The 21,871-nt window shown below is 37.8% G+C and overlaps 3 protein-coding genes across 3 annotated transcripts; 2 read left to right on the top strand and 1 right to left on the bottom strand.

Moving 5' to 3' along the window:
• Positions 1 to 405: 405 nt before the first annotated feature.
• K444DRAFT_611412 (uncharacterized protein) lies at positions 406 to 1,915 on the top strand. The gene has a single exon (XM_024879937.1). The coding sequence runs from the start codon at positions 566 to 568 to the stop codon at positions 1,667 to 1,669; it is 1,104 nt and encodes a 367-aa protein (XP_024738046.1). The 5' UTR covers positions 406 to 565; the 3' UTR covers positions 1,670 to 1,915.
• Positions 1,916 to 12,165: 10,250 nt separating this feature from the next.
• Positions 12,166 to 15,011, top strand: K444DRAFT_364271 (uncharacterized protein). Its single transcript, XM_024872214.1, has 6 exons — positions 12,166 to 13,482; positions 13,535 to 13,655; positions 13,710 to 14,089; positions 14,143 to 14,488; positions 14,558 to 14,752; positions 14,808 to 15,011. The coding sequence occupies exons 1-6, from the start codon at positions 12,256 to 12,258 to the stop codon at positions 14,897 to 14,899; spliced, it is 2,361 nt and encodes a 786-aa protein (XP_024738045.1). The 5' UTR covers positions 12,166 to 12,255; the 3' UTR covers positions 14,900 to 15,011.
• Positions 15,012 to 16,960: 1,949 nt separating this feature from the next.
• K444DRAFT_559027 (uncharacterized protein) lies at positions 16,961 to 21,310 on the bottom strand. Its single transcript, XM_024876855.1, has 3 exons — positions 20,586 to 21,310; positions 18,973 to 20,519; positions 16,961 to 18,922 (listed from the first exon to the last, which is right to left on the bottom strand). The coding sequence occupies exons 1-3, from the start codon at positions 21,199 to 21,201 to the stop codon at positions 17,078 to 17,080; spliced, it is 4,008 nt and encodes a 1,335-aa protein (XP_024738044.1). The 5' UTR covers positions 21,202 to 21,310; the 3' UTR covers positions 16,961 to 17,077.
• Positions 21,311 to 21,871: the final 561 nt, after the last annotated feature.

The following is a 21,871-nucleotide window of genomic DNA, read 5'->3' as shown; positions in this document are numbered from 1 at the left end:
CAAAAGCAATCCGGTACCAGACGGGACCATTTATATGAGCTCTAATTACTCTCCACGAATCAAAGTTAATGTATCCCGAAGCTTTTCCACGACTTTTTGTGGTGGGGGTCTTTATGAGTCGGGGCAGCAATCGCCGACGAAGTAGCTGATCCGCCAACATGCGCACCAATGGGGAATCGAAGGGGAAACAGCGCCTCGAACTTTTTCATCGCACATCCAGCCCCACTGGGGTGCTAGAAGTGTTTACACGTGATATAAATTCCCACACTTCTTCGCTGCTTTGTCAGTTGTGTTCACTCGTCCAAAACTGCTGCTGACAAAATTGCGTCATGAGGGGCCTCCCCGATACCGCCCCGCTTTCGACTGAAGTGGGGTTGAGCCAACGGCGAACGCCTCCTCCATCTGGGGGATATACATTTATCCCTTCTCTGCCAAGCTCTATCGGAGTCTCTTTCAAGTGAAAGGGCTCTCTTCTTCATTCTATACCTCAATTGAGTTTTTAATGTTCGCTGCAAACAAGCTTTCTCGAATTCGTTCCCTCCAACAACCGATTAGACACATCACTATGCCTCCCATTCCTCCAACTCCGATCAAGCTCGCCATCCTCGACGACTACCAAAACATGGCCACACCACACTTCGAAAATTTAAAACCCACATTCTCCATCACCGTCTTCGGCGACACTCTCCTCCCTTACAACCACCCTTCCACCCCTCCAGAAGTTAAACGACAACTCGTCGACCGCTTCAAACCCTTCACCGTCATCTCCTCCATGCGCGAACGCACTCCTTTCCCGCGCGATCTCTTAGAGCAACTACCCAACCTCAAACTCCTCCTCACTACGGGAGTCCGAAATGCAGGCATCGACATGGTTGCAGCGAAGGAGCTCGGCATCCACGTGACCGGTGCTCCTGGGAAAGGGCGCTCTACCTCAGCTGCGGCAAAGAAGAAGAGAGGCCCTGATTCAACGACCCAGCATGCGGTCGCTCTTATCCTTGGCATTGCGCGCGGTATTGCGAGCGACGACAAGGGAGTCAAGGAAGGAGGGTGGCAGACGGACCTCGCGACCGGGTTGTCCGGGAAGAATTTCTCTACCCTCGGACTTGGACGGCTTGGGGGCAATGTTGCGAAGATCATGTATCAGAGTTTTGGAATGCGGATCTTGGCTTGGAGCTCGAGTCTTACGCAAGATGCTGCTGACGAAAAGGCGAAGTCGTTGGGATTGCCGGTCGAGGATGAGGATGGGAAAGTCTTCAAGGTTGTTTCGAAAGAGGAGTTGTTTAAAGAGGCAGATGTGTTAAGCGTGCATTACGTGCTTTCCGACCGCTCAAGGGGAGTCGTCGGTGCTGCCGACTTGGCGTTGTTGAAACCGAGCGCGCTGTTCGTTAATACGTCGAGAGGGCCATTAGTGGATAATAACGCACTACTGGAGGTGCTGGAGAAAGGGACCATTAGAGGGGCAGCGGTGGATGTCTTTGAGATTGAGCCGTTGCCCAAAGATTCGTGGTGGAGGAGTGAGAAGTGGGGAACGGAGGGGAGGAGTAAAGTGCTGTTGAGTCCGCATATGGGGTACGTGGAGGGCGAGACGATGGGGGCTTGGTATGAGGAACAGGTTGAGATTGTCGAGCGGTGGCACGAGGGGAAAGAACTTCTGAATGTACTGGCGTAGGGGTTGTAGGCGACGACAAAGATACAATGGAATCTGTTTCAAGCTGTGCTTGCTTGGTGTTTCGCCCTTTAATTGTTGTTTGACTACTTGATGCTTCAGCACTTTTCGAATCCGCAGCTTGCGTTCATTCCTTGCAATCCATTGCCGCTGTTCCCCATTGCCGCGACTACGCCATCTTAATTGCGTTGCATAGTTGGAGATGTCCGTTTTCGTAATACTTTGTACTTATAGAAAAAAGCCTAAAAAGAATTACTATATGTCACGAGCACAAGATCTAGGGCCTGGAAGGCGTGGTTAGACTGTCTCTATTTCGACGATTCAAAGCTAAAGAGAGAAGAGGATCTCGAAGGACTCGGATCTAAATAATCGCGAGCTACGCACGGGCCCACGTGCTAGCTTAAGCTCGGGATCACGTGCAACAATCAGGTAACTATAGATGCCTCTCTCAGATGCCAGATGCCTCTCTAGCTCTAGTCTAACCCCTACTAGTACCATATATCGTAATAACCATAACATTACCCCCCCCTCGAAGTAAGCTCGTCCCCGAGCTTCGAAAGTCCCTATTGAATTTCCAAGTCGCAGGTCACATGTCAAAGGCCAGGGCCTTTTGCACGTGACTTTAAAGGATTTCCGTCCGTATTATACGGTTCCGGTAATATATTATTCTTGGTATAGTCTAACTAATAGGGGAGATTCTAGGGCAATCCTGGCTATTCGGGGTTCTTGTTATGGAAGCTCTAAAGAGCTAGGATACTATTACTTAATAAGGAAACAGGATACTATTCCGGATCTGGGTCCTATTCTTTCTACTAGACTCGGTACTTTAGCTTCCCATAAAGTAGTTTTACTACTTATATCTCTTGAACTTTATACTTTATTTCTCCGTCTTATAGTTCTAATAGTAAAGGCTCCGGATTTGCTTATCCGGGAAAAGGGTTATCTAGGTCTTTATATAACTTCTTTATATAAAATACCGGATATATTCTTATTAATTCCGGAAGCTTAAGCCTAAAGAAATATCTTACTTATTTCAGGATTTCATATAGTTCTTCTATTTAGTAAGCCAGCTTATAGCTCGGATAATTATTTTTCTAGTACTTAGTAGTAATTTATATCTTATTTCTTACTTTAAAATTTACTAGTTAGTAATATTTATTAGCTTAAGTAATATAATATTCTTATACTTATATTATATTCTCCTATATCTTTTACTATAATTTATAGAGCCATATTACTAGGGCTTTTGCCTCTTATTTATTTAATTCTTTTTTCGGAATACCTAATTATACTTAGATTTCCTAGTTAAATAATATCTGCGGTTTATAATTCTTTTCTATAAGAAACGGAAATTGGCCTATAATCTTATAAACTAGAGCTATTTACTAGTAATTAATTATTACTACTTATTTGTCCTAATTATCCTAGTAGTAATTTATATAGGAATATAGCTATTAGTTAAAGTACTAGTTAATAATTTCTATCTAACTATTAGTTTGGGAATAATTAATAGTTAATAACTTGAGCTTTATACTAATATATTTATAGAACTTGTTCTAGAAATCTAATATAAACTAGGGACCTTAATTAGATACTATAGTTTCTAGGATACTAATTTAATAAACTATATAAGTAAAGAATAAAAGTACTAATTCTTTAGCTATTACTATATCTCGAATAGAAATTATAATAGGATACTTATCTAGATAATTAATAAAAATTACTACTATATTATACTTATTTCTATTTTCTAGGTATTTCTTAAAATTTACTAATATATATTACTAGAAATAGTTAGGAACTAGTAATAGATATAAGAGCCCTAGTTTCTTATTTCTAGAAATATGAAATTATTAGTAAATATAGTAATTATTCTTATAGTAATTAATATCTATACCTTAGCCTAGCTAGTAATAGTAGGCCTAAAGAAGCTATTAAAGCTTGGTTTATTCTAGGTATCTTATTAGAAATTATATATATATCTCTTAAATAAGAGTAGTATATAAGAATATTTTAAATATTATTATATTATTAGATATAAATAATTTATTATATTATAAGAAGAGGCCTTCTTATAATATTTAAGTGCCTTTCTTTTTATTTCTTGCCTTATCTTATAGTTTTTCTAGCTTTAGTAATTCTCGGTTCTTATTTAATAACTTATTTACTAACTAGATACTATTATATTAGGTTTTTTCCTGAGCCGGGCTTATTAAGGTCTTAATTAGGACTAACTAGAAATCCTATATAATATTATTATTAATCTTTTATTATAAGAGGAAAATTTGGGTTTAATAGGCTATTATTATCTTATTCTAGATAATTATATTCTTATATTTCTTATTTAAGGCATTCGCTTATTTATTTAACTTATTTACCTAATATATAAACTTAAAATAATAATAAGAAAGATATTTTATCTAGTAAGCTTATCTTATTAAGAGCTTCTTTATAATTATAAAATATTTGAAAGCTCGGTAATTTGAGTAAATTATAAAAAATACTTCTTATAAGCCTTCTAGTTTTACTTATTATTTAGTTAAGAAAAGAATAATAGTAAGTATTTCTTTATTATAGATATTATAGTTCAGTTCTACTAATTATATAGTCTTAGAGAAAAATACTACTGGGTACTAGAGTCTTATCTAGGGATTTTATTATAAGAAAATACCGGTTATAACTCTATTTAATATATTTATTTTAATTATAATAGAGAGATTCGAATTATAGTAATATAGAATTAGTACTAAGAGTATAGCTTACTTTAGCTTAGTAAAACTTTCTTAATACTAATCTATTTATTTAAACGGAACTTCTTTATATATTAGAGCTATTAAAGGCTTTATTATATAATTATATTTCGTAATAAAATACTAATAAAAGTTATAAAAATTTAGAAAGCCTTATATTTCTTTAATTATCTTTAGTAATTACTAGTTCTTAATAATTATTATCTTATCTAGATTTATTTTAATATTTCTAGTAAAGATAATAAAGCCTAGATACTTTATATAAATAATCTTAAACTCTAATTTCTTAATATTTGCTTAGAAGCTAGTATTTTATAATTATTAAAGAATCTTTTATATATAGTCTTTATATTCTAGGGAATTATCTAAGTAAATTAGAATATTATCTAAATAAGCTATATAAAAGATATTAAGGTAATTAAAGAAAATATTATTTATATATCTCTAATATATAATAAGGCTATTAGTTAGGCCTTTCTAAAGAACTTTATATTTATAGGCCCTATATCTTATATAAAATATTATAAGTTCTTCTAATTTTGAATCTATTTAAATCTAATAAAATACTTACTAAATATCTAGCTTTATATAGATCTTAGTTTAAGCTAGCTATATAAAAGTCTTATAAATAAGGAAAAAAGAATAATAATTCTTTTATATTAAGTTATTTAGCTTATAATAATTAATATAAAATTAGAGAGCTTTATTAGCCTTCTTTATAAAAAGAATTAGAAATATAAAAGAGAACTAGCTTGGCTTAATAAAGCCTTATTAGAGGTTCTTTTTAAGGAAATACTTGATTTTCTATAGCTTATAAATTAACTATTAATAAAGCAGGAAATATCCTAGGCTTTCTGGATCTTTAGAATTATTAACCTAAATCTTATAATTATATAATTAATACGGGAATAAGATTTTTTTTAATTTTTTTAAGAAAATATCTATAAAATTCTTAAACTTCTTTAGTAAAACTCTTATTAGCTACTATAGTTCTATTTCTCCTAGCTATTATTTGCCCGAAATAAACTTATTCTCTTATTATAATTCTAGCTCTTTATTAATCTCGAAAAATAATATTATAAAAAAAAAGTTCTTTTTTTTTATAGATTTATCTAGAAAATGACTAGTAAGATACCTATAATATTAATTATAGGCCTTAATTAGCTCTTATGGCTTTTCTTTAAATAATATAGTTTTAATATTCCTGTTTCTAGCTTAAGAGAAATCTTTATATTCCCTAAGACTACTTGTATTTCTCTATAATATTAAGCTTAATTCTTTTATTATATATAGCTTTCTGAGCCCAGGTTAGGAAAAGAATAAAAGAGTTTTCTTTTTATAAACTAAGATCTCTAGAATTTATTTATAGCTATAGCTTTATTTCTTTTATTTATATTTTCTTAATACTAGTTATTTTTTCCAGGTTCTAAGTTCTTATATATAATAGTTAGAACCTTATCCTAATTCTTTTTTCTAGGCTAATTATCTGGCTAGATTAATCTTTTATTCTTATAATTAATTAGGATACTAGTACTTATAAATTATTATTATTCCAAAATCATATTATATTTTCCTAGTTCTATAATTAGTATAGGTACTAGAACTTTTCATTTATTAATTAAAAGTATAAGCTTAATATAATAAGTAATAAATATAGCTTACTTATTATTAAATTCTCTTATATTATAGGATAATACTAATTAAATAGGCTTAATATCTAGAAATTATTTAATTATTCTTATAAACTTGAAATTAATAAAAATATATTTATTTACTTTAGTATTAATAAGAAAAGAAGTCTTAATACCTAATCTATTATTACTAATTATATAAGGAAATATAAATGCTTTATTTCCTAGTAATTAGCTCAAATTAATTTCTGTTATATTTATATAATATAGCCCTAAAAAGGAAACTTCCTTTAGGGATTCTTATTTCCCTGTTTTATATTCTTAGATAGCTTATTTATAGTAAGTATTACTAGCTTAGCTATTAAGACTTGCTTTATATACTTGGTCTTAGGCTCTAGATAGCTTTTAAATATATAACTAAATCTATTATAGTTATAGTATTTAAAATCTAAGAATCCGGGCTTTAGGATAATAGGCTTATCTATTACTAGAGTCTTAGAAGCAGGCTTTATATAAGGGGCGCCTCCTGAATTTGGCTTATTTATATCTTTATTAGCTTTCTTAAATACCTAATTTTTCTTTTTATAATAAGCTCGGATTTATTAGTTATTTATAATATAATATTATATAAACTTTATAGTATAAATAGCCGGGTTATTATAGTATATAGCTATGGCCTCTTAAAGCTTCTAAGTAAGCTTATTATTTAGGTTATTCTTAAGGTTCTATAAATTAATATTTTTATTTATTATATATTTCAGGAATAAAATATAGAATTCTTAAAAAATCTGGCTTTTCTTTATAAATAGCTTCTTAAAGGCTTACCGAGTATTATATTTCTTATTTAAGTTACTATATAGCTTCTCTAGATAGGTATATAATTCTCTAATAGTCTCGTATATATATTAACTATTCTAGTTTAGGTAAGGAGAGATTAGTATAAGAATATAGCTACCTATATAGCTAGAAATATAAATAATCTTAAGGTTCTTTATCTAGTAAGTATTAGAATTACTATAGAGCTTATTCTTAATCTAAACTAACTAATTATTAAATATAATACTATCTTTAGTTATATCTTTAAAAATAGGAAAGTTAGGGAATTTAACTAAATATTTATTTTCTAGAATAGGAGAACTAGTTATTTCTATAGGCTATATAATAAGCTTTTTAATAATAGCTTTATTCTTTTATAGAGCTTGCTTGGTTTCTCTTAGCTAATTATAATAATTCTCGCTATAGGCAAGAATATTATATATCTTTATATAAGGCTCCTAATATAGCAGGGTGCTATATAAGTAGTTAAGGTAAAGAGGTGGAATATAAGATAAAGTATGGAGTGAAGCGTGGAGGTATAATTGATTTCAAGAACTGGTTCTCAGTAATAAACTAATTAATGCCCATTTCCAAAGCTCGTATACCTCTATATATAGAATCTAGTATTCCGCTGGATATACGGAAGTACTAGTCCCAATTTGGGAGTGCGATCCCACATGAGCACTAGCCTAATTAGGCTACTAAATCCAGCTGGATACTTGCTATTAATATATGTATTATACTTTAGAATTAGCTTAATAATTTCCTTATATAAGCCTCTAGGCTTTGAAGTAATTCTTAGAAATCTGCCTTTAATAGGGCAGGTCTCTTTTCTTCCTTGGCTTTCTAAAAGAAAATATCTCTCCTATTATAAGTATTAATAGGATATTTGAACTCTTTAGGAAACTTAATAAGAGACTCTGGTTTATTTTCTGGTAGTATACTAGTAGTATCTTATACTATAGCTCCTTCTAACTTACCTAGTTATTCTAGGACTTGCTTTCTTATAGGTCTTCGTTTAGTAATAAAATTACTAGCCTATTTACTTACCTAGCTAGTTCAGGGCTTTCTTGCCTAGTTATTCTAGGGCTTTCTTTTATTCTAATATTAGTTAACTAGTACAGGAGTAGCTATAATATATTATATTTATACTTATTAAAAACTAATTAGATAGGTATTATTTGAATCCTTTATAGAATTAAGAAATAGGTAAGCTTTAAATTATATTATAAGTATAAGATCTAGGGCCTAGAAAATATAATTAGATTATCTCTATTTTAATAATTTAAAGCTAAAAAAAGAAGAGGATCTTAAAGAAGCCTCGAATCTAAATAATTACAAGCTATATACGGGCCTATATATTAGCTTAAGCTCGGGGTTACATATAATAATTAGGTAATTATAAATGCCTTACTTAGATACTAGATATCTTTCTTAGATACCAGATGCCTCTCTAGCTCTAGTCTAACTTCTACTAGTATTATATATTATAATAATTATTTTATTATTAAATGAATTAATCTTACTTTAAATATCTTTATTATTAGTTATTTTATAAGAAGTATTAAATTAGTTTATTTATAAACTATAATTCTTTAAAATAATAATTTTAATTATAGCTTCTAATATAATTATAATTAAGCTTATAAAAATAATAAAAACTATAGAAATGGTTTTTATTAATTAATTAATAATAGAAATATAAACTAAAAAATAATTTTCGAAGAAATAATTAATAAGCTTTTAAATACTTTATATAATATACTAATTAGAAAGCTTATTAATATAAAGCCGGGCTTATAATTAATATATATAAAGATTATAAAATAAAGAATTAATTAAACTAGCTAAAAAAAAAATTTAATAAAATATAAAGCTTTATAAAATAAATATATAAATCCTAATTAAATAAAGTAATTATATTAGCCCCAAATTAGTATTTCTTATTATAATATATTCTTATTTATAAAGATTTGCTTTTAGTTTCTTAATAAAATCATATATAGGTTTTTTATAATATAAAAAACATAAATTATATTATATAAGTTTAATATATATTTTGAATTAAAGAATTAAAATATATAATATATTAAATGTTTTAATTTAATTAATTTATTATATAACTTTAAAACTTAAGAAATAAAACTAAAACTAAAATAAGATTCGAGCTAACTATTATAATTATTATATATATATTATTTAGTTATAAGGCCTTTTTAAACTTTTTTTCTTTTTTAACTTTTATATTCTAATTCTTAAATATATATTTATAAGAATTTATATATTTAAAACTTTATTTAATTTCTTTTTTTATTATTTAAATATTTAATTTATATTTATTCTAATTTCTTTTAAGCCTTTTAAATTTATTAGCTTTTAAGGCTTTAGGTTATTATATAATATTTAAAAAAGCTCTTTTTTCTTTTCTTTTTTTAACTTAAAATTTAAATAATATAAGCTTTTTTTAAAATCCTTAATTTATATAATAGTAGGAATAAAGTAATGAAACGAGGCTTAAAGATTAATGATTTCTTATATCTTGAGAATTTAAAGCTAAGGAGGAAGGAGTGAGGTGTGGTAGTAGATAAGTAGGTATAGCCAAGACTACTAAAACGCCGAGCTTTAGAAGCGAGCTTGATTTGAACTATAGCTTGAAACCTTAGCTAAAACCAATTCCTTTAGCTAAAACCAATTCCTTTAGCTAAAACCAATTATATAATACTAGCTATTATAATTTATTAAAATATTATAATACTTATAATAATAAAGCTAAAGTAATTAAAACAAATATAAAGATTTTTATTTCTTGTTTTATATAATATAAAACTAAAGTATAAGATATATAATAATAAGCTAATATATAAATAATTAAAATAAATAAGCTATAAAATAATACTTATAAGTATAATTAATTTTAAGAAGTAATTCTAATAAAAAACTAATTAATATCCTTTTCTAAAACTATAAGTATTTTCTAATATATTTCCTAGTATTTAGCCAAGTATATAAAATTCTTTATTTAATTAAGAAATTTAATTTTATATAATTTATATAATTCTAATATAAGTATTATTTAAAATAAAAAACCAGATTTATAATATTTAATATTTATTTATATATTATTATATATATCTATTATATATAGAGAAAAAAAAATAAAAATAAAAATAAAAATAAAAAAAAAATATAAATAAAGAAAAATAAAAAAATAAAATATAATAAAATAAAAATAATAAAAATAATAAAAAGAAAAGAAGTACTAGTTAAAATAACTAAAATACTAATTAAATAAGCAAAAATAGTTAAATAATAACTTATTTCATATAATATTAGCTAGTTCTCTTATTTCTTTATTTAATAAAATATAGTTTATATTAGTAAAAAGGCCTGGCTTAAAATAAAAAGGCAAGAAATAATTAATAAGTTTTTAAATAAAGATATAATTTTATAATCTAAGCTAGGCTTTTTTACTAATATAAATTATATTTTATTAAATAAAGAAATAATACTTATATTCTAAAAGAATTATTTAATAAATATAATAAGATTACCTTAAAACTTATATTATTAATTAAATAGTAATTAGAATAATATTACTTATTAAAATAAGTAAAAATACTAAAAGTATTAATATTATATATTTGCTTTATTTATAAAGCCAAATGTGAGTCTCGAGATTTTAGTAATAAAAAAAAGTAAGTTTTTGACTTTAATTTTACTATATCGACTTAATAGTAAGATTCTAATATATGGTAAAGAGGGGTACGTGGGGACCTAATAATATAATAATAAACTCGAGGGCTCAAGACACGATATGTCGAGAGAATGGAAGAAGCAGAGGAAGAGAAAGCTATATATATGAAGGGATGCATAGCCGATTGCACGTGCACAGTCCATGTGACCGTCTTCTGAATCCCCACTATAATAGTTTACTTGAAGTTTTAATGCTATAATAAATGTGAACAGCAAGAAACTTCCAGATATAAAGGCCTCATATTCCAAATAATCAAACGCCGTCGCATATAACAAATCAAGCCTTCGTTTGCCTTTTTTGGCCTGTCCGTTGTTGCCCATCTCTCCTCTATCCCGGTTTAATGCACTCTCATTAACCGTCCCGGCATTTGAAACAGTGAACCTCGCATATTTGCTGCTGCTGGAATCAGCCCGATTGTGTGTTTCGTTGTGATAAAAGGTGGAGTCGAAGGAACATGAGGCAGTATTAATATGATGATCAAAATAGGGCGGGAGATTCTGGAAGGGATAGGTCGACGAGCAAGCACTTACCATTTGCCTCTAGAGGAGATGTATATGTACGGTCCTCGCAATTCTTTCTTAGGTTATGGGTTTCATTAGATTGGGTTGACATCAGGGGCTGACTTCAAGTTGGAAACTGATAAGTGGCGACTATCTTGCGGTGCCACATGATGTTATAAAATATTTAAGAATTATGTAAGAGATCTGCAGTTATTGAGAATGTAGGGATTGATGGATGTTTTCTCATCTTCGAGAAAGAAAGGCTTGCCGTTTTGTGCTTTTGGATCAACCTTCGCGGCACATCTGAGAGAGAAGAGGGCAGTAACAGTAACTAATAAGCAGGACCTCGGATCACACTTGTTGCCCAATAGTGCCATTCCGGTAGGAAGCCCACACAGCTAGTTTCACACCGAAGACAGGGGATTGACTTCAAAGCACGGTGCATAAACTTCAAGCCGCGTGACTACATGGAATCCAGTCGGGTTTTTCACCGAATTGCCGATATTGGTCAAACCCTTTAGTTCACCCCATCGTACTGATAAAGACGGCGAGATAACGGGTAGATATCTGTTGGGCTGCGGCTGCGGCCAGCTTTGCACTGGATGTGCATTCCTAAGCGAGTAAATCCAGCAAATCAGAGAGCCAGAATCCGGGTTTGAGCCTTCTGATTTGCTGCCATTTTGCGTGCACAATCGATCATGAAGTGTAAACCTAGCCGCGGCCCAGCAGATAGGCTGATCGCGGAGGTGCTGCCTGGCAGAATTCTGATTCTCTTGACTGGGTGTTTTTCACCGAACTAATGCTATTAGGTCCCCTCCGATGTCGCGGAGTAATGGCGCAGTATCGTGGCTGAAGATCTAGCTCACCGGAATCACTCCATTGGATGGATTTTCCAAGATCGGGGCAGGGCTCACAAGGCTCTCCACAAGCTGTGGAACATTCATCAGCAACAAGGGTCCAATGAGGTAGCCTGATGACCAGAAACGGCATAATTACTTATTTGTCAAAGGTTTCCCTTCTCTACATTTTGAAGTCTTCACTCATTTCAACGCAGTCTCTGGCCGCAAGGCTGGCAGCCGGACCGCCCCTGCTATTGTTATAACTCCGCGCTTCTTTCTTCGCCAGTGGTCCATCGAAAATGGCACCAGCCTCTTCCCACGATTCCCACAATGACTTGAACCATTTCGACAACTCCTTCGACGACTTGTTTAATTTCGAAGCAGCCACTGATGGTGGCATTGGCCCCACGGAATGGGCATGTTCCGTCCCTCATGCAGCCAGTTCCTTGGAAACCTCTTTCATACCGAGGACAACACAGGTCGAGGATGTCTCCATGCGCCTAAACGACCATCACCTAACACATTGTGACCAAGGGTATCTCGACGATGGCGACCTTTTGGAAGCCTCAGAGGGAACTTCGTACAATCCTGGGGGCTCCTTCGACTCATGGAGCAACTCTCATATGAATTCAAATCCCCTTGGCGACGACTTCCCAGGCAACTATGACCAGGATTCTTCAGAGCAGCTTCAGAACTATACTTTCAACCCAACCGGCCCTGCTCCGCGCCCCCGCGACAGCAACTTTCCTGGATTTGGGAACGCGATATCTGTTCTTGAGTACAATATTCCCGAAGACTTCTCAATTCGAACTCCACAGACTACTGGCTCTTCCCCCTCCCCAGTTTCTCAAACTCCAGTTCCCTCTCTTGACCGGGAGGCTATTGCTCAGAGACATGTTTTCATTCCCTTGACAGAGGGTCAGGATAGGCCACGACTCATGTCGACTTACCCCAGTATTGCAATAAGAGGCATTTATGCTGTTGGAACCAATAGCAACTCTGCTCAGGAGACGAACTCGCAATATACCAAAGCCCTGTATACCTGCCTCGATCTTCTTGAAGAACCTTCATTACATGTTAGACTAGACTCTCATGGGCCCATCGCCAACGCCGATTTGTACGCCGACCACCCCAACACGACTCCCCCGGTGGAAAATATACCGCTACCTTCAAATCTCGTTGCCACTTCCTGCTTTGACAATGGCCATTCCACTACGAGCCAGCTCCCACAAACTCTGCAAACAGGTTCTGGCTGTTCCGGAATTAGGGGGAAGGGCGTTGGTAGCACCGGACTGACGAACCCGAGCTACTCCAAGCGCCGACAAAATCTGCCAATCCGTCCCGCACCCGAAAAGTCACACCCCAAGGTGAAACACCTTGCCCGTATACAGCATGTCTTCGGACCCGAGGAGGCGATGCCAAGGCGGGGTGATAGGAGCAAGCTTACTAGTAAAGGGAAGAAAAACGCAAAGGAAGTTCGGCAAAATGGTGGCTCATGTGTCGTGTGTATGATGAAAAAGCAGACGGTAATTGATCCGCTAGATTCAAGCAATTACGTCCTTGCTAACTGATCGATAGTGTGACATAAAAGAAATATGCGACTCGTGTCAAGGGATAGCATTGGCAAAGGATCCCCAGCTAGTAGCAAAACACATCTGCATTCGCGGCGGCATACTGGTTTTCCGCCAAAGTTTTATTGGTCTGTGAAGCATACCTAGTCTAATGCATGGCAGGGCTAACGTTTCCCCACTAGACTTTTATGATACGAAGAACAGGCTCGGCTTGTTACTAAGAACACTCCGGGGTCCTTGCCGCACAATTGTGATCGGGGGCCGCGTAACAACCAATGGCACAGAAAGTGTCATTTTCCCGAAAAAAGTACCACTTATTGTCCAGGTACGAGAATACCAGGGTTCCTACCCTAATATGATTTGGTCAGACGGCTCCATGAGGTCGACAGTTGCGTCCTACGCAATTGATGCCAGCACCTTGCCAAGTGCTTCAAATCTTGACCAATGGAAAAGAAATCTCCTTTCTGAATGTTTCGAGCTGCCTGAGCTTCCAAATTTTCGACTGCCCATAATGGACGAGTTCCTTCTTACATATCTGAATACCCAGCCGGTTCTAGCATATGTTAGCTTGTCCTCTCAAAGATTGCAAAGATCGGCGGGCTGACAAAAATACAGCACCACCTCGTGGACTTAACAATTCGTCTAGTGAACCTCAGCACCTGGTTATTCGAAGCCCACCCAGTAACACCCTTTGATAATGTCAATAACCCAAGGTCGCCCGTCTTCAATATCCATGATGACCGAATCCAAAGACGATTGTCTGAGGTTGCACGATCTCAACTCTTGCTAATCGCCGCAAAGGATTTCGAAGCCACAGAACAACAAATCCTCTCTATAATTGACGCCGCAATGAGACCCTTTAGATGCAATTCCCAAGATGCCCTTATTTTGGGAATTTGTCTACGGCGCATCTCACTACTGTATAGATTTTCGTTCAAGCGATTCCCACGCGTCAACAACGGCAGGTTACTACCTTTCTTCGACCATCAGCGCTGAAACTGGCAAGAAACTGGGACTAACTATATTACAGCGAAAGTGATCCGAAAGAGGGAAAAGCCCAAGGCCATGTATGAGGCTCTTGGTACTGCTTACAGCCTCGTATACTGCGGGAATAAAAATCCCTTTTCTATAAAGTGGCGGGCGCAGGACCATGTCGGCGCTTTAGGGAATAACATAGAGTTATTTGATCTCTTTCTTGAGGTTGTCGAAGCTGATAAGCAATATTGTAAGCAAAACCCTTCCGATTTTAGAGGGATGACGGCTAAGCAACATCACCAAAGGCCAAGATAATCGGGATGATGAGGATGACGCGCATTTCAACAAACTCTTCTTGGAGAGGAAAGAAGGAGGTGGTCCACGGAAGTGGAGTTGAGATGGAGAGGGAGGAGTGAATATGTGCCTTTAGAATTCCGATATGTGAAGCGATTCGCGGCGTTATTACTGTAATGTATTAGAGTTTATATTCGAGTACCATTCGCAACGACTTCTATACGATCACTATTTAAACAGTGACAGCCCAAGGACAAAAACTAAATACTAAATACTTACAGCGAGATTTCCTCACTTGACGAGCCGCTCGGAGCCGGGCACGGCACCGGATTTCACTTGTATTACTCGTTACTTTACTCGCAATACTTTAAAAGCGCGATACTTTTTTTTCATATATATTTTTACAAAAGCAAACCTATTTAGAAAATCAAGATGAAAACTTCAAATGCATTGCAATATATTTCCTAGATTTTTTTATCTTTATATATAGCTAATTTATTTAAGAATTAATTATATTAAATTAATTAATTAATCTATTATATAATTAAAATGCCTTATAAATATATCTGACAAGTTTAACTTAGTTTAGATAATATAAGTAAAAGCTTAATAAGTTTAAGAATTTAATATATGTAGCTTAAAGCATTTAAGGTCTATATATATAACTTATTTATTATTATTTATATAACCTTTATTTAATAATTTACTTAGTAGTTATTAAATAATTCTAACTGCTGAATGTATTGGCGTAGGGGTCGCTGGGCAATTGGTCTTGGGGGGTGACTGGTCTACATCACTCGCCCAGGCGGAGACCAGTCACCCAGCAAGGACCAGTTGCAGGTGAGACTAGTCACCCCGAGTAGAGATCTCACCAGATGAGACATCAATCGGATAAGACCACTCGCACACGTAAAGGTCGCCAAGTGAATCCAGCTACAGTACTAGCCAACGGATAATAGACAATTTCTTGGGCCCCACCAAAACAGCTATGTTGCCGATTCTGCGACGAAATACCACAGCGCCAACAACGCGTGCGCTTCCCTAATAAGTAGGCTTTATATTAAACTATATAAGGTTAAATTTTCTTACGATTCCAAGTAAGCTAGAAATAAGAGGCTCTTTTCTAATTAATTCGTGAACTGCAGCAACCTGGATCCAAGTGAGAATTAAGCGAATTTTAGGCACTAGGCCAGAACATCGTGCTTACCCCCTCGTAATTTTACGACCACGCTTTCCTAGGTTTTTTATAATCTATAGGACTAAGGGTAATAATCTAATCAAGGATTGCACTTGGACATTTTAATAGTAAAATAGCCAGAATGTGGTTAGTTGTGAAAGTGTTCCACCCGAGTTTTGGCGTAAAAAAGAGGTTTCGCTTAACATGAGTTGGTGGGGACTGTAAGTAGTAGAGAGTAGTCGTACGCAAAGCCTGAAGAAGACAATGTTAGAATAAGTAGTCCGAGAAGGACTTGCGCCAAAATCGGTGGCTTTGTCTTTCATTTCAGGGATTCTGAATTAGGCACGCGCAATATAGTATAAAAGGCGCATCAAGTTCACCTCATAGGGCATAAGTTCTCGATCTCAGTTATTATTCGTTTTGACTTTGGTCCGTCTCTAGTTATTACTAAGTGTTAGCAGATAAATCATGTCCTCGTCGCCACCGCAATTTTGAGCTAGATATTTCCCAGGCTAGGAGAGGCTGTGTACAGTCGATAGCGAAATCGGCTTCCGCCTTACTTGTCGTACCTCCTATTTAGTACCCTAGGTGGTTCGTGAAAGAGACTCGTTCAAGTATTTTGCATAGTAAATTTGTGTAGGAGGTACCTCTGGCTCTCTGTGCTGGAGTCCAGCGAGGAACGCCCTTTTGAGTAGTAGCCAAGTCGCTTTCGTGGCCAAGTTGCTTTCACGAGCCACCTAGGGTACTAAGCAAGAGGAACGAACGGGTAAACACTTCAAATATTTTGCTGAGCCACAATTCCAGGCGCTTATACATACATTAGCCTGGTTATGGCTAGGTAGGTCGACCGTTTCAGCCACTAGCCTGCACAATTAACAAGGAACCTCAGAGAGACGAATACTTTAGAAGGTATGTGTTGCTTTCTCCCATAATAGAGCGTAGGGATATAGACATTATAAGTCACTAAGGGTAATCTTTACAGAGAACACCCCTCTTTATAAAGTGATGTCTGGTAGCAAAAAAACTGGGTTACAAATTGGTATTCTATTACAGTATCCAGATTTCGCCGGGCTTTCAGCTAAGGTAATTCCTTTAGCCATTTTTTCATTTCCTAAAAGGAACAGAATTTGATAAAGTAATAAATGTAATCTGACCAGATATATCTCGGAAGACAAAAACATTCCCTTGAAAAGCTAACAGCTTCCTATAATTGGGAGGGAGCCAAAGGAGGTCCTCTCCGCCTTGAGTTATCCAATTTCCCCTTCGAAATGGGGTTTGTAGGGGTGGAGGAGCAGGTGCAAATATACCAGCCGAGTCAGATTGGACATATGATAATGCTCTATAATACCGATCGAAGAGGTATACACCTTCGCTGGAGGTAAAAAGCTCAACAAGCGGATCGAACTGTAGGGTCTGAAGAGCTACCCCAGTTACTGCATTCCAAAACCGCAACGTGCCGTCCGTAAATGCTGACGCCATTATATTGCCATCTGGTGAGAAGGCCATGGCCTTGACATAGCCTGTACTGTCCTCAAACGTCTGCAAGGACGCCCCCGTCGCCGTATCCCAGAGCTCGATCCCGCGTTCGCGTGCCGCCACTACCACCTTGCTGTCCGGCGAGAAGGACACGGAGCAGATGAAATCTGGATCGGACGGCGTTTGCGAGACCAGCGTTTGCGAGGCCGCCCCCGTCGTTGCATCCCAGAGCCGGACCACGTAGGCCTCCGCCGATGCCACCATCTTGCTATCCGGAGAGAAAGCAACGTTATAGACCGAGTCCGTATGGTCCTTAAATGTATGCAAGGCTGCACCCGTCGCTGCATCCCAAAGCCGGACCGTTCTGTCATCTGATGCCGACGCTATTATCTTGCCGTCCGGCGAGAACGTCACGGCCCTGACAGAGCTTGTGTGGCCCTCAAGTGTCTGCAGAGCTACGCCCGTCGCCGCATCCCAGAGCCGGATTGTAAAGTCGGCTGATCCTGACGTCACCAACTTACCGTCTGGCGAGAAAGCCAAGGCACTAACAAAATTGTCCTTGGGGTGCCAAGTCTCGCACGTCGCTACGTTCCAAAGCTGGACCCCACCGAATCGTAATGTGGACGCTACTCTCTTGCCATCTGGCGAGAAGGCCACGGCGCTGACCGGGTCTCTTCTCTCGAGGGTCTGCAGCGTCGCTCCTGTGGCTGTGTCCCACAACCTGACCGTCTTATTTAGCGATGGAAACGCCACTATCTTACTGTCTGGAGAGAAGGCCAGCGTTGACCTTCTAATGCCTGTAAAGCCTCTACAGCCTCTATAGCCTTTAAGGGTCTGCAAAATTGCGCCCGTCGCAACGTCCCAGAGCCGGACCGTGCCGCCCTCGTCGCTCTCTTCATTGCCCCCTACTGCCGATGCCACTATTTTACCGTCCGGCGAGAAGGCTTCGACATCACCAAAGCCTCTGCCTATAAGGATCTTAAAGGTTTGTAATATTGCGCCCGTCGCTGTGTCCCAAAGCTGGACCGTGCCGCCCTCGTCGCCCTCTTCGTCGCCCTCTGGCGCCAATACCGCTAGTTTACCGTCCGGCGAGAAGGCTACGGCCCTGACTGAGCCTTTAATCTCAAGCGTCTGTAGCGCCGCTCCCGTGGCCGCGTTCCACAACCTGACCGTCGCCTCCGATGCCGACGCCAGCTGTTTGCCGTCCGGAGAGAAGGCGACGAACTTGACATTGCCCGAATGGCCCTCAAGTGTCTGTAGTAAGGAACCCCAATTCTTTTGTACATCGGGTAATCTTTGGACCCAGCAAGGCATCTGACCTTTAAACTGCTTCCTTACTCGACTATTTGCCGGTGCAAAAATGAGCGCACTACAGTATATCTGGAGAGGAGCCTGCTCGATTCCGACCAGGCTGTATAGTACAAATCGCTTTATATCATGAATAAACGCGTATAAACTGGGGCAATCCATCCTCTGAACGATAGATTAGTTGCATATCTTGTGATATACTCGAGTAGGCTTACTAGAGCGATGGAGTCCAAGGAAGTAATCGCGAGAATCCCTTCAGAAATATTCCCCATCCAGCACAGCGCCTCAAGCCAGTGAAGGACATGAACCTGGAGGAACTGATGGACGTGGTCGTTATCGTGGAGCTGAGCACCACTATTTTGAAGATGTTGAATCCAGTAGAGACATGCGTAACTGACCTCCGGAGGAAGACACTGCTCTATTTGACATTTCTCAATACTAGTAACACGTGTACCAGGGAGAGTAACACCGCATATATCTCTTTTGAGAGAAGTCGACATTAGTTGAATACAGTGAATAGCCAGTGTCTGATGTGCTGGTTTTTCGTTTACCCAAAAGTTTAAATCTCTGCATCTGTTCTTGTTGAGCAGAAAGTCGCGGAATGAAGGATGATGTAGATGGAGCGGGCGGTGGTTATTCGGAATATCTAGAATGGCATGGAGATCCTTTAGTAACCGGTCCACCCTCTGTTTCGAGGTCGCGAGTAGCCTACTCAAAGAGTTAACCGGAAGGGGAGAGAGTAAGGTTACGACACTTCCAAGGATGTTTCTTAGCATACTGCAAAACCTTTCTTTGTCTTGCTGGCTAAAGTTTGCTTGAATGGAACTCTGCAAAACAGTGATATAGATCTCGTTAAGGTGTTCTTCTGGTGTCGCAGCATCGGAGGCACCCTTAAGAAGCGCGAGTAGTCTTTCATCGGCAAATAGCCCTTTGCGAATAAACCGGCAGGCAGTTGCCGCCCAGATAAACAGGCCACTTGCATTTTGGACTAGAGTCTTGATGGCTTCTGCACCTGGCCAGCCAGCGTCCAGAGAATCTTCCTCACTAATGAGCCTAAGGTTGTACTCTAGGAAAACTGTTATGTCGTGGTCGACAATGGACTGCAATATATTGTGGAGAACGAAGTCGTGGTGCTCGGTCTCAGACATTTGATAGAAGCCGTGTCGGATTGGAATTTCAGGCCTGCTTGTCATAAACATTCGCAGCCTCACCCTCTTTAGAGATCGAGCCTCGGCTAACAGTTGCAGAATTATTCGGATATTGCCACCATCGTCACATTCGTCAAGCGCATCGATTACCAGAATATACGAGGTACGGCAGCTATTACCGTCAAGCTTCGAAAGCGGGCCGAGGACGAGCAGCTGCCACTGGTCGCGGAGAGAGCGGTTTGCAATGTCGCTATACTCTGTCACGGCGTCGGATATGCACCGACGTAAAGTGGGTATATTTTTTGCAAGCTGTGCGGCGATGCTTGTGACGAACTTCCCTGCATGACTAACGTCTCCACCACCTCGGGAGAAGAAGAAGCTGGCCCCGAGAGTTTTTTGGTCAGAGTATCTACGGGCAATCGTACAGGCAATCGTGGACTTTCCCGTTCCAGCTAGGCCATTCAGCCAGAAGATACACCGCTCATCTCCTCCATCGGCCCAGATATATATATCCCGAAGAAGCTCGAGGCGGGTATTAGGGAGGCAAGAGGGCGAATGCTGCTTCGCATAGGAATTGAATGGCGCCTCAATAGCGTAAGGAAGACGATCGAGTTCTGAGTTACCGGTTAGCGCTAGCCTTGATTACTATGCTAGATATTAAACGGAAGTCGGATGCTTACCTTTTGAAGGTTTATCGATCTCCTCCTGGAGCCGGGTTAAAGCATTATCCTCCCCTTCGCCATAGATAAGCGGTATATGGACATCGAATATACCTAGTAGCGAGTATGCCTTATCTTCTTTACGCATAGTCTGGCGATTTTTCCCCCATTGTAATCGCTCATCAACTCCGAACTGTGATAGAGGGGCTCCTTGAAGCGCTGAAACAGCAATTCCAGTTATCTCGTGAACTTGTCGCTCAAGAGTTCTCTTATCGCCAAGTCGCTTGCCTTCTTGGGAGAAGAATTCAACCGAACTTGGGGCAATAAGCTCTTGAAGGGTCCAACCCCGTGTAAACCATCTGCTTGCCAGAAAAGCCGGTTCCCAAGTAAACTCGGAGAGTTGACTACTTGCTTTCCGCTTAGTTATTGAGACATCTGATAAATAAACGTAGCATTTAGCTGCATTGCGGTACCAGCGAAACATGGAGTTGATGGCCTCTGCGAGCTCAGTACTGTTCGATTTGTCGATGCAACACGTGTCTACCAAAAAGTATTGCAAGCCGTCGCGTTTGGCCTGTTGTCCGCAGAACCGGATCTTGCCATAGCCAGCCTTGCTCTTCCCAGTGCCATCTATCATGTCTTTGAAAGTGACCTCCTCTGTATCCACTCCCCATGTGTGCGAAAGTATGGCGTACCGGGAAACGTGGTCGCCGAAGTCATTCGTTAGGCTGAACTCGCCATTGTTGTTGCATTCTAGAAAACGCATTATTCGAACCGGATTTGCGAGAATTTCAGGAAAGGAGTTCTCAGTGAATACTTGTCGCTGAGTTGGCACGCATGCGAAGTTATTTGTTGAGTTGGGAGTTGGGGTTCGGTTCAGGCCGCACTCATCGACTCAGCTGAACGACAGCCTCGCCAGCCTCGTCTTGTCCAAGGGCTCGCTTGCGAGAAAACCCAAGCGATCCGAGCCATCAACTAGCATCAAGTATCCTGACCCACTTCTCAACAAAGTGGCAATTCGCTCGATACGCGATGTTATGAGATTATTCACCTCTGCGAATTCTTTTCGAAGTATTTCGTGATCACAATGGTTCCACGCCATCCCTCACTATCGTTGCTTTCACCTTTTGCGTGCCACCTCCCCTGGCAATGTGCCACCTCGGTCGAGACACGAGATCCTCGACATCTATCCCGCTGACTTCTACCAAAGCCCGTCCAAGATACATATCCATCTCCGAACCTACAATGACTCCAAGGCCCATGGAATGAGCCTGGGAACAGCGCTGTCAAAGTTCGCAAAGCCCGGC

The sequence above is a fragment of the Hyaloscypha bicolor genome (genome assembly GCF_002865645.1).
Source record: "Hyaloscypha bicolor E unplaced genomic scaffold K444scaffold_56, whole genome shotgun sequence".
Classification (NCBI taxonomy): domain Eukaryota; kingdom Fungi; phylum Ascomycota; class Leotiomycetes; order Helotiales; family Hyaloscyphaceae; genus Hyaloscypha; species Hyaloscypha bicolor.
This window is presented reverse-complemented; position numbering and strand designations above follow the sequence as displayed.

Excerpts from the sequence above, each read along its gene's own strand:
- K444DRAFT_611412 (XM_024879937.1), top strand. The coding sequence starts at position 566 with ATGCCTCCCATTCCTCCAACTCCGATCAAGCTCGCCATCCTCGACGAC.
- K444DRAFT_364271 (XM_024872214.1), top strand. The coding sequence starts at position 12,256 with ATGGCACCAGCCTCTTCCCACGATTCCCACAATGACTTGAACCATTTC. Across the intron at positions 14,489-14,557 it reads ATTCCCACGCGTCAACAACG|CGAAAGTGATCCGAAAGAGG; the intron begins GCAGGTTACTAC and ends ACTATATTACAG. Across the intron at positions 14,753-14,807 it reads CGAAGCTGATAAGCAATATT|GCCAAGATAATCGGGATGAT; the intron begins GTAAGCAAAACC and ends ACATCACCAAAG.
- K444DRAFT_559027 (XM_024876855.1), bottom strand. The coding sequence starts at position 21,201 with ATGATAGATGGCACTGGGAAGAGCAAGGCTGGCTATGGCAAGATCCGG. Across the intron at positions 20,520-20,585 it reads GATCGATAAACCTTCAAAAG|AACTCGATCGTCTTCCTTAC; the intron begins GTAAGCATCCGA and ends CCGGTAACTCAG. Across the intron at positions 18,923-18,972 it reads CCTTGGACTCCATCGCTCTA|AGGATGGATTGCCCCAGTTT; the intron begins GTAAGCCTACTC and ends TCTATCGTTCAG.